Source organism: Pseudonaja textilis, chromosome 1 (assembly GCF_049901715.1).
Source record: "Pseudonaja textilis isolate UNSWEBS1 chromosome 1, rPseTex1.2, whole genome shotgun sequence".
Taxonomy (NCBI): domain Eukaryota; kingdom Metazoa; phylum Chordata; class Lepidosauria; order Squamata; family Elapidae; genus Pseudonaja; species Pseudonaja textilis.
The window spans coordinates 132,896,283-132,912,814 of NC_141990.1; the positions used below are offsets into that span (position 1 = coordinate 132,896,283).

General features: G+C 36.7%; 1 protein-coding gene across 2 annotated transcripts in view; it reads left to right on the forward strand.

The window, feature by feature from the left end:
• TAF1B (TATA-box binding protein associated factor, RNA polymerase I subunit B) overlaps positions 1-8,538 on the forward strand; it is a 45,323-nt gene extending 36,785 nt beyond the window's left edge. For both annotated transcript variants that reach the window (XM_087917084.1, XM_026695278.2), the window contains exons 13-15: positions 3,768-3,838; positions 6,110-6,332; positions 7,687-8,538. In XM_087917084.1, the coding sequence (XP_087773210.1) occupies positions 3,768-3,838; positions 6,110-6,332; positions 7,687-7,879 (487 nt within the window). In that variant the 3' untranslated portion in view covers positions 7,880-8,538. The remainder of the gene's footprint in view (positions 1-3,767; positions 3,839-6,109; positions 6,333-7,686) is intronic.
• The last annotated feature ends 7,994 nt before the right edge of the window (positions 8,539-16,532 follow it).

Genomic DNA, 16,532 nt, shown 5'->3' on the forward strand with positions numbered 1-16,532 from the left:
GGTTTTAATTTTTTTTCTGTAGCAGCGCAGTGGTTAGAATGCAGTAATGCAGACTAAATCTGCTGACTGCCAGGAGTTTGATCCTAACCAGCTCAAGGTTGTCTCAGCCTTCCATCCTTCCCAGGTGGATAAAATGAGGACTCAGATTGTTGGGGGCAATAGGCTGACTCTATAAACCACTTAGAGAGGGCTGTAAAGCACTCTGAAGCAGCATATAAATCTAAGTGCTATTTCTATTGCTATTAAATATAATTTTTCCAAGCAGATGCTCATTAAATACTCACCATTGGTATTCATTTTGGAGTCTCTGAATGGCCAAAAGCACTTCTGTTTTGTACTCCCTCATTTTGTTCACACCTACTCGTTCATATACTCTAATAAAATAAACGTCCCAACGTACACAACTTTTCTCACCTTCTGGAGTTTTACTCTAAACCATAGGTTAGCTATTTCATTCATAATCAAACCTATATTTTTGCTTTCATGTCTGTTTTTATCAACTTTGATCTATAATATCAAAATCATACTTCCGGCTTCCCTTGGTTTCACATACATAAAATATATCAAACTGGGGTTTTTTTAAAATTTCTTCTGTTAATTCATGGTATTTATCATTGAGTCCACTTATACTTTGTCAGTTCCCCAAGCTTTTTTGGCTTTGTGGACTGGGGAAGGGAATAATGAGAGGCGGGCAAGCACCCGCATGCATACACAGTTCCATTTGTGCGAGTGGCAGGCACACACGCCTGCTACTTGCGCAAATGGAACATGCATGCGCACTCTCGCCCACTGGGGATGTGTGAGTGCTCGCACGCTGCTTTGGGCAGCCCGGTTCTGAGGTGCTGATGGCCCGGTTGTGAGCCATGGCCTGGGTGTTGTGGACTCTGCTCTATGTGGTAGTCTTCCATTTGCCATTGTCACCAGGTAAATCATAAGTACTTATCTCTACCATCTGTGGTGGCTTTGGTCAATTTGGTCCAGTTATTTGGAAAAGTGTAACCTAAGTTACAAGCTTCAGTTGCCTCCAGCTTGCATGCAATATTCCCTGTTAACAGTTGAGGCCAGTACTGGTCAACTGGTCAACATTTTCCTTTTGAGGAAAGAATAATGATACTAAAGAGATAATGGTAAAGTTAGAAGTCATGTAAAACTGTGTATGTGGAAGCATGACATAATTTTAGTATTTAGTATTTATTTGATTTGTCAATCACTTACAAGATACAGGTATAAGAGTAAACATAGTTATGAATACATGGATACATATAAGAAAAAGAAAAAAGAAACAATAGGACAGGGACGGTAGGCATAATTTGCGTGCTTATGCACGCCCCATACAGGCCTCTTAGGAAGGGGTGAGGTCAATAGTAGATAGTCTATGGTTAAAGTTTTTGGGGTTTGGGGAAGAAACCACAGATTCAGGTAGAGTATTCCAAATATTGACCACTCTGTTGCTGAAGTCATATTTTCTGCAGTCAAATTTGGTGCGGTTAACCTTGAGTTTGTATCTGTTGTGTGCTCTTGTATTGTTATGATTGAAGCTGAAGTATTCATTTGCAGGTAGGACATTGCAGTGTATGATTTTATATACTATATTTAGATCGGACCAGAGGCGGCGTAGTTCTAGGTTTTCTAGGTCTAGAGCTTCAAGTCTGGTGGCATAAGGTATTCTGCAATGAGTAGAGGAGCGGAGAACTCTTCTTGTGAAATATTTTTGGACTTTTTCAATTGTGTTAATATCAGATACATGATATGGGTTCCAGACTGATGAGCTGTATTCAAGTATAGGTCTAGCAAATGTTTTGTATCTCTAGTTAGTAGTGTGATATTACCAGAGAAGAAGCTACGTAGGATTAGATTAACAACTCTTAATGCTTTTTTGGCTATGTAGTTACAGTGGGATCTAGCGCTTAGATCATTAGAGATGAATACTCCAAGGTCCTTGACAGAGTTTGGATCCTCAGCAAGGTCTTGACTATTCAGGCTGTATTTTATTTTCTCATTTTTTTTGCCAATATGTAAGACAGAGCATTGATTTGTTGAGGTTTGAAGTTGCCATTTGATTGACCATTCTGATACATAGTCAAGGTCTTTTTTGGAGGGTAGTAGTCTTGTCTGTGGTGTTGAATAGCTTTACATCATCAGTGAAGAGAACACAGTTGCTCTTAATATGATCACAGAGGTCATTTATGTAGAGTATGAAGAGAGTTGGTCCTAAAACACTGCCTTGGGGGACACCACTGTTGACAGGTACAGAATTTGATAGGACACTCCCAATTTTGACAATTTGTTGTCTGTTTGACAGGAATGCTTCTATCCAGTTATGTAAGTGTCCATAGATAACATAAGATTTTAGTTTTAGTAGTAGTTTGTTGTGTACCACTGAATCAAATGCTTTACAGAAGTCTATGTAGATTGCATCTATTGCTTTGCCCTGATCGAGTTGTGTAGTCCATATGTTTTTGCAGTGTAAGAGTTGCAGATTACAGGATAGTTTTTTTCTGAAACCAAATTGTTTATTAGAGGGTAGGTTGTTTGTCTCTAAGGGAGGCTAATGGATTGGTTAATAATTTATTCCATGACTTTACAGGTGACGCAGCATAAGGAGATTGGTCTGTAATTTTCAACTAGGCTGGGGTCTCCCTTTTTGAAGATGGGGATGACCGTGGCTTGTGACCATAGTTTTGGCAAGGAGCTGGTCCTGAAAGATTTTTCAAAGATTCTGCGTAGAGGTTCGGCTATGGCAGTGGATAGCTTTTTTAAGAAGTAGGCACATATTCCATCCGGTCCAATAGATAGAGATAGTTTTAGATTGCGTAGTGCTTTTTCAACATTGTCTACTGTAAAATCGATATGTATTAGATCATTGCAGTTGTCTGTGGTTCGACTAGGAAGTACTGGGCTTGATCCATTGCTGTTTACAAATACTGAGCCAAAGAATGTGTTAGCTTTGATGGTGTTGTCGTTGCAGTCTTTACCATTAGGTCCTTTCAGGGGTGGGGTGGACCTTGAGTCTGTTAGTTTGTTGTTTACAAAATTGTAGAAGGCGCGGATGGAATTTGTGCGTAGGTTTTCCTCTTGTTTAATGTGATAATTAGTGCATTCAGTTTTTATCTGGTGGCATAGATTTTTGTATCAACTTTTGAAGTTAACAAGGTGACCAGATTTGTTTTTTCGCCAAAGTGATCTCTTTTTGGATTGAAGTTTCCTTATTGTTATGGGTAATTTGTTTTTTTCTGGTTTTGGGAGTTGTTAATGGTACATATAGTTTGATGGCTCTTTTGATTTCTAGTAAGAATATTCTGTAATGGTCTTCAACAGTATTGCATCCAATGAATAGAAATTTCCAATCAAGGGAAGAGAGATCGTTGATTATAAGATCATAGTTGCCTTTTCTGAAGTTATAATTGGGGATTTTGTTGTTGTGATGATTTTTGTGTGGATGTATGTTGAGACAAAAGTCAATCATGTTGTGGTCACTGTTGGAAATTTGTATTCCGTAAATTGAATTCAAACTATTGCAGAAGATGAGATCGAGGCAGTTGTTAAGCCTAGTATTTATTGGTTACTAGTTGTTCCAGTCCCAGATTTATTACAGCATTGTAGAAGGTTGCATGTATGGCTTCAGTTGTACATTCGTTTAGGGTCCAGTTCTCAACTCCCAGAACTTAAGGGAAGGGGGACCTGTATATAGGTTTGATTGTAACATGACCATTTGGGGATATTTAAATGTTTCCTCCATGCACCCACAGCTATTATTTCATTTTTAGGCGTTTATGGCGATGTGAGAAACCACTATTATATTCAGCCTCTGAAAAGTATGTTGTCCTCAAGAAAAAACGTGAGTGTACTTCCTGTTACTTCCCTTTCCTAGAATATACGTCATATTCCTTTTCGTTCAGAGAATGAGAAGCAAAAATAACTTGCTCTACAATTATAAAATAAATTTTATTCATTTGTCTATTTATTTATATGATTTATATGACTGCTGATCTTACACAGGTGACTTTTAATAGGTAATTTACCAGAGTATGTGAGACATATCAAAATCACAGGAGCAGATCCTCTCTAGCCAGATCACTCGCCCTAATCTTTCTGAGTAGATAATGTTAAGCATTTCCTAGAACTAATCCTTCCAGGATATCCATTTCCAGACTTTCCCATTCTGCGCCCTAATACGAACACATTAGAAGAGTACCTCCTTCCAGAAAAACAAAGTCTAATTTCTCATTTTAACTCAACAGAAAAAAGAGCCATCTTGATCCTCACACTGGTCCTACTTTGTGAGCTGAGTGGAATAGAATTCCCCAAGAACTCATCACTTTGAATGTTATTCGAATCAAAGAGATGTTCTACCGTAGGCACTCTGAGATTTCTAATGAATAGCTTTCTTCCCTGGTGTTCAGTTAAGAAAATCGTATGGTTTTTGTAGTATCTGTATTTGTTAAAGATTTATTAAACTTCACTTCTGATTCCTTAAGATATAATAGCATTGAATAGCTTCTGCTGAATAGGTTTTTCCTTTTATCCACCCATTTATTCAGATTAGATCATTTAGTTTTATTTGCTATCTATGTTCTGTCACAATGAATTAAAATTCATTTTTTCAGCCTTTACCTTTTTAAATCTGTAGGGTGGCCAACAACTCTGGACATCCTAGAAATTGGCTTGAGAAGTGTCCCTGTTTAGCCTGTTCCCCCTGTAATTGAAATCACCCGACCATCTCCTTGGTCAGAAACTAGGCTTCCAACTGAAATTTCTCAGTTGATTCTTCCTTGCTGAGGTCTAGTATGTTAACCTCAGTATAATTCCGCCATGCGCAGGATGGTCCTCTTTTAACTTTGCCTGCATTCTTTTCCTCCTCCAGAGAAATATAGTGTTGGCAACGATTGCATAGATCACTTGGATTCTTCCAGAAATAATTCTGCCACATATTTTCATGGCTATTCATGGGAGGTTCCTGGGTACTAAGATTTTGCATTTCCATTTCTAGATAGATGTGGTTTAAGTTTCCCACATAGTATGCTATGCAACCAGGGCTTCAGTTTTTTATGCCCCTCTTTGCTAACTATTTTAGCCTGGCTACAGCTGTTTTGGCTATACATTTTCTTCTGAGAGTAGTGGTGCAGAATTTATTTATTTATTGATAATTGAAAGACTTCTTCCTAATGCTTTCTTAAATCCCAAGATTGCAAATACTTCTTTTGAAGCGGGGCTAGGGGGCTAGGCGGGCATTGGAGGCACACATAATTTCCTTACTCTAAATTTATATTCTCTTAAATACCGTGGAAGGGATTTGGCCATCTTTTTTTTTTCCTAAGACCAGAAAGACAACAAAGGACCACAAATTTAATAACAAATTAACATTAAACAGCACTCTTTGGAATTTTCTGATTTGCATTTTTTTCCCTTATATTGCTTAACTATTCTAGTTTATTGACAACTCCAGTTGTTAGAGCTTTCAATTTTAGACATACGTTAGTGCTGGGTTGAGCTATTGCATTGTTCTTTCAGTCCGATCTAAGAATTGAGATGATAGCTCCACTTGAGATTTTTTTTAGATAGGGACAGTCCTCGTATAGACCAATTAGATCCCCCTTTTTTTGTGTTGTATTTTGTTTTTATTGTTTATAATTTTGCTAGTTGCCCATGGTTGATTTAAGATCAGGTAGTACCTAAATTGAAACCAATAAATAAATGAAACAAAATTAGAAATTGGATCCTTCCTCATTTGCTCCTGGAGCTTCTTTCTCTCTTGAAGTTACACTTCGTGAGACTCCAAGAATAGAAATTCATGAGGAGGAAATGTATGTCATCCTTTCTTAAACCAATAAGATTTTTCAAGTTTGTTTGTATCCACACAACTATTTGTGAGAACTATTTGTGTGAATTGACATTAAATGAGATGCCCATAGTCTCGCGGGTTTTAATAATGCTTTAAACTCCTCTATCGCTTCTGAATTTTGAGGCAACTTTTACAAAGGATTTGAATGTGTTATGTGAAGGTTGTTTCCTTCATGCAACCTGAAATGTTTGGGTGTACCTAAAACAATTTTGACAAAACAATCTTGAATGGTTGTACTTTATTATTGTAATATTTTGTTTTGTACAGAGATGGTAATGGATCTTCAGAGGCAGTTTCGTACCCTGACTGGTTGCCTGGAACTAACTGAGAAGCGAAAGCCTTCCCTTTTCCAGTTCAACTGGACTGAAGAAAGCACAAAAAAGGACTGTTTTCATGGTCATAGTCTCGGAGCACTTTTGCAACAAAAAGGAGATACCTTTACCCCTCTGAACAGAAACTATTGGTTGTGTACAGTTAAAAAGCGCAAGAGGTAAATATTTAATGCTTTTGTTGAAAATGTATGTTGAATGTTCTGTTTTAAAATGGCTAAATTCAATTTCCTATATTAGAGCACCAGTACACAAGTATGTTTGGTGATCCAATCGAGAGATTGCCAAAAGTTGTATCTGGCGTGAAGTTCCACTTAAACTGACAACATGCTTATGCACAGGAATCTATTCAGCTGATGGTTAACACTATTTTAGCTCTAGAGAAGGGTCAGTGAAATTGAAGAAGGTTTGAACTTAGTCCATCTGTGGCCACATAAAGACTCTGGGTTGATTCCTCTTTTGACTCGGCCCTCAGGTTCTGCCAGTTCTTCTCCTACAGGTTGTTAACCAAATAAAAATAATTTTTAAAATGATCAATGAGGAACATTATTAATCCTATGATCTGAGAGGAATCCTATTAATTATGAGCATTTTAATTAATTTTAGATGTAAATGATATATGTTGGGTTTTATTTAACATTGCTTTTGTTTTTATTTTGCATTTTATATTTTTATTATTTATGTATAATCTTGTTATATAAATATAAACTTATATTTAATTGAATTTTTTTTAAAAACTAAGCTCTCCAGTAAGGCTATAGTAAGTCTAGACATTTTCCACAAGCATCAGACCAATTATATTATGAATTTAATAATCGCTAGATGACTTTGAACTATCTTGTAAACCTTGTATATTAATATAAATTTGGAAGTAGACTACATCCAATATTACAGATTATTCACTTTACCTTCACTATTACAGATTTTTCACTTTACCTTTACCTTCACTTCAGTCTTCTTACTTTACCTCATTTCCTAAATGTATCCCAGTTCTGCTTTGGAAAAAATATTTTTAGGGGAAAGAACGTGAATCTGAAATTATGATTTGTTCTACTGGTGGAATGACCTCTATCCAACACCATTACTCTTCACTGTACTATCTTGGTGCTTTCAGTAAAGTCCATCAGATGATCTGTAATGATTTTATTTGAAGGCCATCTGGACTAGCATTATGACTAACCAGATGCATTCAGGAAGTTAATCAACATGGAAGGAAGACAGTAACCCTCTTCCCTGTTGTCTTTTATCTGCATGTATTTTGGACATAATTCCTGTGATTCCAGAAGTAGTACATAGACATTAAAACCAAGAACCAAACTTAATGAATTTATCTTGTATGTTATTTATTTGTGTGTATATCTTTCTTTTCCGCCAAGGAAATTGACCTTGGATCTTTTTTTATTTTAAGCCCACAAGATTATTAGTATTTGTGATTTGGTTCCTTTTTTCTTAACATTTTAATTTTAGAATACATTTGTGCTACTTTTCTTTCAACATTATTTCTTTCTTTGTTAGGGCACGCAGTCCTCGTGAACGGTACAATGAATCAGATTTCCCCCATACCTATCGGTTTGTGCTAGATCTGTTTTCCTTCCTCCTGAGAGTGCAGCCCTATCTCATCCATGAAGAAGTATCTACAATAGAACAGAAACTGTTTCGTTCCAAATTGCATATGAAGTCCAGAATATTCAAAGTTCAAAAAAAGTGAAAAGTCGTAAGACCAGTGACTATTGTAATGAAGATCTATAGTAACCAAAAATAATCCATGTAAGTTTCGTGCTCCATCTCATTAATTCCATGGAAATCATCAGGTTAAGATAGATTCATCCTGTCTGCAATCATTTTGTATTTAGGTCAGCTTCAAAAATCAAATGCCCAATCTAAGAACCAAGCTTTGTGAAGGAAAAAAAATCAGTGATGAGTTCGAACACTACCTCTGTTTTCTCAGGTTTCTCCTGCCTAGAGTCTTTGTTTTGTTAAAGATGAACCAGTTTGTTAAACAACAGTTTTCTGCAAAATGCATATAATACTGGGAAGACCCCATTTCCTAAACATCCAGTTTGGGAAATTTTTGAATTTGTGATTCATACAAACTGAGTTTACCAGCTGAATTTGTTGGATGAGTAATATGTTAGAACTGAATCTTGCACATCCTTTCATCAGGTAAATTGTAGAAAAGATGAGATTTGACTACCAAAGTTTGTTTTTTTGCGTGCAATACCAAGGATGTTGTAAAATGTTCATACATTTATTTATATTGTATAATATAAACAATATAGGTAATATTTTATTTATATACCTCTATAATACTTTTCTCATTAAAGTCTACTTATTACTGCAAAAAATAAAACTTGATATATTGAAATGTTACCCTTTTGGAAATGAAATATAAATCTGAATCTAGTGAAACAGAAGGCCACTTGTTACACTGCCTTCTGTCCAAGTGCAGAGGCCCGTTCCAACTTTTCAGTCTGAATCTCCAAACAGTTTCAGTCTCATTCCCTTCCTAATTCTCTCTTTGATTCTTTTATATTTTACAAAGTAGGTTATTCATAAGAGTAGTTAAACATGGCCATAACATTGAAAGGTAATGGATTTTTTTTTTTGTTTGTCTTGGGCAGGAGAATCAAATGTACTTGAGAGAGGTTCAGGGATATCTCACTTCCTAATGATACTTTTGAAGAACTTAAAATACTAGTTGATTCCAAACTGAATGGGAGTGAAACAGACCAAAGCAGCAAATGTAATTTTAGGCTACATCAATAGATGAGCTGTTTCTTAGTCATAAGAAGTAACACACTTATTCTGTATTTGGTCAGATCCCCAGCCCCACTCCTCTGTTCTGGATGCCTTGTTTCAAGAAGGCTTTAGATGAATTGGATCGGTGCAGAGAAGGGCAGTGAGGACGATCAGAGGTCTAAGAAAAGAATCCTATCAAAAGAGACAATAAACTTAGGGCAATAGGGTTAAAGAAAGGCTTCAAACACTGAAAGAATGCTGCATATAAAAAAAATAAAAGACTAGTTCTCTACTATTCCATCGTGTAAGACCTGAAATAACAATTTAAGCAATAGAAAGGTAGAAAACCATTGAATTCTAGAAGGAAAAAGTATCCTAATAAATCAGTGACAGTTGAATTCAATATACAGTACAAAGAGCTAGTAGAAAGACATTTATCATGTAAAAAAACTTTTTAAAAGTGGATACAAAATTCATATAGTACATTAATTAAGAACATTTTAAATATTAAAGTACAATTGAAACTAGAGGCTTTCTTTTGGAACTAATAGGCAACTAGGGAAAAAGTTATAAATCTTTGTTCTTATATATGACACTTGTAGCAAGATTAATATGCTCCAAAGTGGAACGATTCAACACTACCCACAGTGGTTAGTGGAGCTGGTGGAACTTGCAGAGGCAACTAAATTAACTTTTTTTTTAATTAGAGAAAATATATTTATCTACATTGACAGCTGGCTGAAAATCTGTTACAATTTTTTTTTTGCATAAAACAAAAAATGCACTTTTGATTTTCAGTTTTGATGATTAAAAAAGGCAGATAATAGAAAAGGCTAGATTTTTTGTAATCATAAAGTAAGAAATAGCTTTGTACTGGTTTGCTAAAAAGAAAGTTGGAAGTTTCTTTCTATTTATTTCTTTGTTCTGTATTAGTTTCTATTAGAATTTTATTAGAATTTTATTAGAATTTTGTTCTCTTGGTTTCCTAAATTGAAGAAGGGTTGGGTTCTATGGCCTAAGTGGCTCCTTTTTGCTGTAGTATTTTAAGGTTTTTAAAGAAGTGTGGAACAGCAGTCATGCCTAGCCATATTTTTATTTTACTACACTATTCAAGTTAAACTTGTAATACTGGACTACTACAGGTTCAAATTTGGTTTTCCTGGACCTTACCATTTCAAGTTAAACTCCACCCTGCTTCTGATATACAATATTAACTTTTACCTAATTGCATAGACGTGTTTAATTGCTTACCTCCTTTTGAAAAATCGGGTGTTTTTAATGACAGATACAGCTACAGGGAGTCAATTCTATTTTTCCTGTTGCTTACCTTGAATCAGTTGTGGCCCAAGCAATGTGTTGTATTCTTTTTGGGATGCTGGAGCAGTTTAATATCCAGTATACAAAACTAAAACTTTTTTTAGTCCTTATATTTTGGAGTAAACTAGGGGTGTCAATTTCATTGAGGGCTGCACAGGATTGTTGGCTTGTGGGCATGGCCAGGGTGAGCGTGGCCAGCATGACATCACTCATGTCAGGGTGGCGCCTGTGGTGGCCTGAGGGCTTTGCCAGTGAAAATGGGCTCTCAAGCTCCAGTTTTGGCTGCAACAGCTTTCTGCAACCCTCTGCCAGCGAAAATGGAGCTTGGGAGGGCTGTGTGCAGCCCGTTTTCACTGGCAGAGACACTGCAGGCCGGTCCTTTGTTGTTTCCAAGGTGGATCTGCAGGCCAGATCCAGCCCCTGGGCCTTGAATTTGACACCCTTGGTGTAAACAATCCAAAACATTTATTTACAAATAAAAGGTGCCACACTTCTTAAGCAGTTTATCTCAGTTTGAGCATTCAGTATTTTATGAATTAAATTACAAATAAAAGGCAGAGTAATAGTGCATAGTAATGCATAGCCTTTTGGGGAATCAGGTTTTAAGGGAAAATAGTGGAAAAAATATCCAGAAGTCAGTCGCAAACCACTTCTTTATGAGGCCAAGAAAACTGCATACGTTCCATGTACCTGTGGAAGGCTCAGAAGTTAAGGAGACTGGTTTTATTTATATGAGCCTAGAACACTAAATGCTTTAAGTCCACTTCACATTATGCTGAGGTGGAGCTGTATTTCTCAAGCAGCTAATAGTGGAATCACCTGGGGGTAAGGTGTGAGTCTCTAAATAATAACTCTAAAGAAATTAACTTCTTTTCTGTTTGTATTCAGATGAGCATTCTTTGTTCTCTTCCCAAATGCAAAATTGGCAGTTTGGATATGTCCAAAGCTTGGACATCTCATAAAGAGGAAAAAATATTCTATCAACTCCCCACTATAGTGGCTCCAGAAAAATCAAAGATGTAAAAAGAGAAAATGAAAGTATAGTTTCATTTGATGTCATAGCCTTTTTTACACCCATAGATCTAGAAGGAATGAAAGATCCACAGCAGCACAACTATATAACACCAACCTAGTCCAATACACTATGATTGAAATAACCAGAATCATAAGCCTCAGCAATCTCTGACTCAGCACCAACTTTCAGTTTGATAGACAGACCAACAGATCAAAGGAACACCATGGGATCACCACACTTAGGCCTAGCACAGGCTATAATCCAACACCTAGAAACTATAGCACTCCAACATGTGCATGTATAGATGACGTCTCCCTGATAATAAAAAAGGAACAATTGGAAAAGACAAGTGAAGCAATCAACAGTATTTTGAAATGAATAAAAGCAACAATTCACTACCGTCCTTACATATCCTCACCAGAAGAAATGACAGCAAATTGGAAAAACAAGCCAATTGAAAAACAACCCATACTAACCCATGCTAGGTGCTCTATTTCCAAGGTAACAATCCAACCTCCCAGTCTCTCAAGAACAACACTGCTCAGAGTCACTTTCATGTGAGGCAGGCTACAATACAAATATGATAACCAAAAAAACCCAGAAGTTATCTGCAATATGTAGCGTAAGGATTGTAATACCCACTATATAGGATAGAAGGCAGAAGATAGCACAGCACAAGAATGAACACCAAATAACAGTCACAAGGCAATGAAAAGATACAATACACGGATAGACTCAACCATAATTTCATTTGGGAAACTGAGCATCCTAAAACAAGCTAAATTCAGAACCACTAGGTAATTCCTGGGAACACAGCATTCTGACAAATCAGCCATTAATAGACACGTAGAGATAAATTACATTTACACACTTCAAAAGAAACAATAAAGCTAAGAAGGAAACAGACCAAAATACATCTACTTCAGCAGCCTATAGCCAAATAAATTGAGATTAACATCAGACAAACAAACAAGCAGAAAACAATACTCTAATTAAGGAACTACCAAAGAGAAAACTAATCCTTCACCAACACTAGCAGCACCAGCTGTTGTATATAAATAAGGAGCAATCCCACACTCACTAGCAGTGATGAAATGTCTGCAAGTGAGCAACCAAACTCAGAGTATACATATATACTCTTCTATTGGAATCAGTGGTTCATTTCTGTTTTACAATTTCTTGTATTTTTGTTTCCTTCTTTGTCACCCTGTGCTCTGTTTCCACCTCAACTTCTGTGGAAAAAATGAGGATTGCAGTGAGGCTGATAGGAAAACTGAATGCCACAGATCTTGTCCATATACATTGGGTTAGAAGTAGGTGGGAAAAAAAAGAATGACTGGACAACCATTTGGAATGGTATAGGCAGGGGTGTCAAACTCGTGGCATTATGTAATTACGTGACATATCCTGACTTTCCCCCTTTGCTAAAGCAGGTGGGTGTGGCCAGGACGTGACACATTTGGCCCATAGGCTGCGTGTTTGACATCCTTGGTATAAGCTCTATTCGGGCTGGGGGTTGGACTAGAAGACCTCCAAGGTCCTTTCCAACTCTGTTATATAGACAGTCCTCAACCTACGACCACAATTGTGCCCAAAATTTATGTTGCTAAGTGAGTTTTGCCCTATTTAACAACTTTTCTTGTCACAGTTGTTAAGTGAATCGCTGCAGTTGTTAAATTACTAACACGGCTGTTAAGTGGAACTGGCTTCCCCGTTGACTTTGCTTGTCAGAAGGTTGCAAAAGGTGATCACATGGCCCCAGGACCCAGCAACCGTCATAAATATGAATCAGTTGCCAAGCATCCAAATATAACTCAAATGGCCACAGGGACGCTGCAATGGTCATAAATGTGAAAGATGGTCATAAGTTGCTTTTTTCAGTGCCATTATAACATTGAACAAACTGTTGTAATCCGAGGACTACCTGTGCTGCATTCTGAACCTTGGATACCTGAGGGATAATTGATCTCCAATTGTTTCTGCCTGCGCAGTATGTTCTGGCAGAGGGAGTGTGCACAGGCCCTTCCTATTAAATGCAGTCGTGGTACCAAGGAAGTATGCCTTGTCTGTCACATTCTTTGCTCTCTGGAACAACATCTTCCCCCTGCCCCACCCCACCGAGATTCAGACACCACCTTTCTCCCCTAGAGTTCTGGAAAATTCTTAAAATCTGGCCTTGGTCCCAGGCCTGGACTTCATGAGTTTGTGGGGTCCCTGATTTAGTTTGATTTGTTATCATTTGATTGCTTTAGTCTGGGCTCCCTGTGGGATTGTATGTTTTAACCATTTTTGTTATCTTGTATTTGTAAGCCACCCAGAGTCTATGGATGCGAGCAGCTATAATTAATTTAAATAATTAATAATGATTGATGGTAGTGTTTTTTTTAATAGTGTGTCTCCGGTTCTACTTTTGATTTAATAGCAGTCCTCCTCGCTTCAGATACAGAACACTAATACCGTAACCAGTACTTTGGCATTCTTTGCTAATTAGGCTCAAATATACTTTTTATTGTGTACAAATTCAATCTTCTTGTCAGAACCATCCAGGTGGCTTTCAATAGTTTAAAAACTTGCACAAATGCCAAATTAATAAAATATCACAATAGACAATACTATATATCATCCTGGGAAAGGATCATTGTGTTTTAAGAAATGACATTTGCATATTGAAACTATTCAGCTCCTCAAGGAAAAGGCCTGCTAGAACAACAGCATCTTCAACCAGAGTGGGGTGTGTCTGTGTTGAATTTCACAGGAAGCAAATTCCGTTCTGTAATCAGGTGCAGTTAAAGAGAATAATTCGTCCAGATTTGGGCAACAAACAATTATGTGGTTGATTATCAGCAGAATGTATAAAATAACTTCCCATACTAAATTTAAAGCAATTTATAGTAGCAAAGCATTCTAAATTTAAATTTTAAAAGTGTGCAGACTTCAACTCCCAGAATTCCCCAGCCACACATTTTCAAGTTGCCAACTTTGAAAAACATAGATTTAAAGGAATTATAGGGCCCAGTAGCAATAGACTTCTTAAATGGACTCCAGAAGATGATAGAGGATAGATAGGCCTGGAGGAACGTTGTCCTTGGGGTTGCAATGGGTCGGACACAACTTTGTGACTAACAACAACAAAACAATAGACTTAAACACTGTTTCACAGTGTTTTACAGCCCCCTCAAAGCAATTTAAACAATCTGCATCTTGACCCCAACAATCTGGGTCCTCATTTTATGAACCTCGGAAGGATGGAAGGCTGAATCAACCTTGAGCCAGTCAGGATTGAACTCCTGACAGTGAACAGTGAGCTAGCCTGCAATACTGCATTCTAATCACTGTGCCACTATGGCTGAGATAACCCATTAGGTATCCTAGATCTGTACTAACTGCAGTTAATAATTATTATGAATTGCATTTATAGCTAAAGTACATTTGGGAGAAATTCATTGTAATACAGATTACAGACACAGATTTACAGTTCTGATTTTTGCTGCCATATTCTTGCTGGCTACAATTCCTACAGCTCAGATCTCTGGATGGCAGTCCTATGAAAAGGGTGTTGCAACAATCCAACGATGTCTAAGTGAGATTGAAGCCTTATGCTTATTTGGAAATAAGCCAGGTAACAAAATAGGACTGACTTCTGATTAGATATACATAGAATTGCATTGTTAAATTTGGAATAACATTACCTGGCCTGATCTGGCTTGACAATAGTTCTTAAGGCCGGGAGATGACATCCAAACATTTAGAAGCAAAACGAGGTTCAGAAAAATCTCATCCTGTGGATTTAGGTAGCTTTTTCATATTTTTGTAAAGTGGAACAGTATGGGGTGCCATGAACAAAATCCATCTTCAGATTTTTAAAATAGGGTGAAGTGGGAGGGCAACAGCTTTTCAAAGCAGGATGATGTTATCTCCCAAATCAGTAGGGTAATAGTCTCTCTTTGTGCTAGCAAGCAAATAAAATAGCAGAAAAGCTTTCAAGATGTATTTGTCACAAGAGGGGGAAAGGTGGTGGGGAGAAGGAGGGAAATCCAAGAGTGCAACCCATAAGGAAGCAGAGCTTGGATATTCCTTTTTTCTTTGTACTGTGTTTTCCAGGTTCTAACTTAAATGGTACCATTTCACGAATTTTGATATAACTAATTCAATGTTAAAATTGGCCGGAATTCTTCTGTGTGTTCTGAAAGATAAGTTTATGAAGTAAGAATAAATAAAGCTTTAGTGAATTTAGGTAAATTTACTCTTGGCTCAGGTTACCATAAAATTGCAGTTACACTCTGTAAATTTATTAAAGAGATATTAGTGGTTTGATCTCATAGTGTGTCTGCATTTATAATGAAAAAACAACAACAATAATCTAATTTCTCTAAGTATAAATAGAAGAATACATATATCTCTCCATCATCCATGCATCCTAGGGGCTCTGATAAAGTTTCAAGAATGATTGAACAGGCTAACCGACAAATACTCTACACTTTGGCAAATTCTATTGCTAACTTTAAGGTACTTCCCATTTTAGAATAGAAATAGAATTCTTTATTGGCCAAGTGTGATTGGACACACAAGGAATTTGTCTTGGTGCAAATGCTCTCAGTATACATAAAAGATACATTCGTCACGAATCATAAGGTACAACACTTAATGATAGTCATAGAGTATAATAAGCAATCAAATCATGCTAGAAAATAGTCAATATAGATCGTAATTTTTCACATTTTAAAACAAAGAATATCTATTTCCTTGTAGGTTGACGTATGTTTTTCTTACAATATTTTACGGTATGCGGTGTTCCTGCCTCTAAGAAGGAAAACTCTTCAGACATGATAGATTTTCAATAAAAACATTGCCGTTGATTTCTGCTGTAATATATGGGGCAGCTTTGACTAATATATAGGACTATACACACTTTGAAAATTATATGGAATCATTATTTTGGATCATGCACAAGCCCAGTGCTTCTCTACCTTTGATTAAACCAATCTAGGTGCAGGAATCTGAAAAAGTGCCTATGTGAGATATAAAGATCTTCCTCCAAAATCTTTTTGAAGTATATTTTAAATATACCCCCATTACCTGGCTGTCTATATTTTGTGAGTCCCACAAAGGACCTAAAGATCTACAAAGACCCCCATGACAACAGTTGCAAATTAGCCATTTTAATTTTAAATCCACATTTTCCTTTTACACAGGATACATTGTGAGACTAATGTGCAACAGAAAATATCATATAGTAATAGTATGTAGCAGGTGGAAAATATTTAAAAAGCACATTCTGGATTGCAGTTTC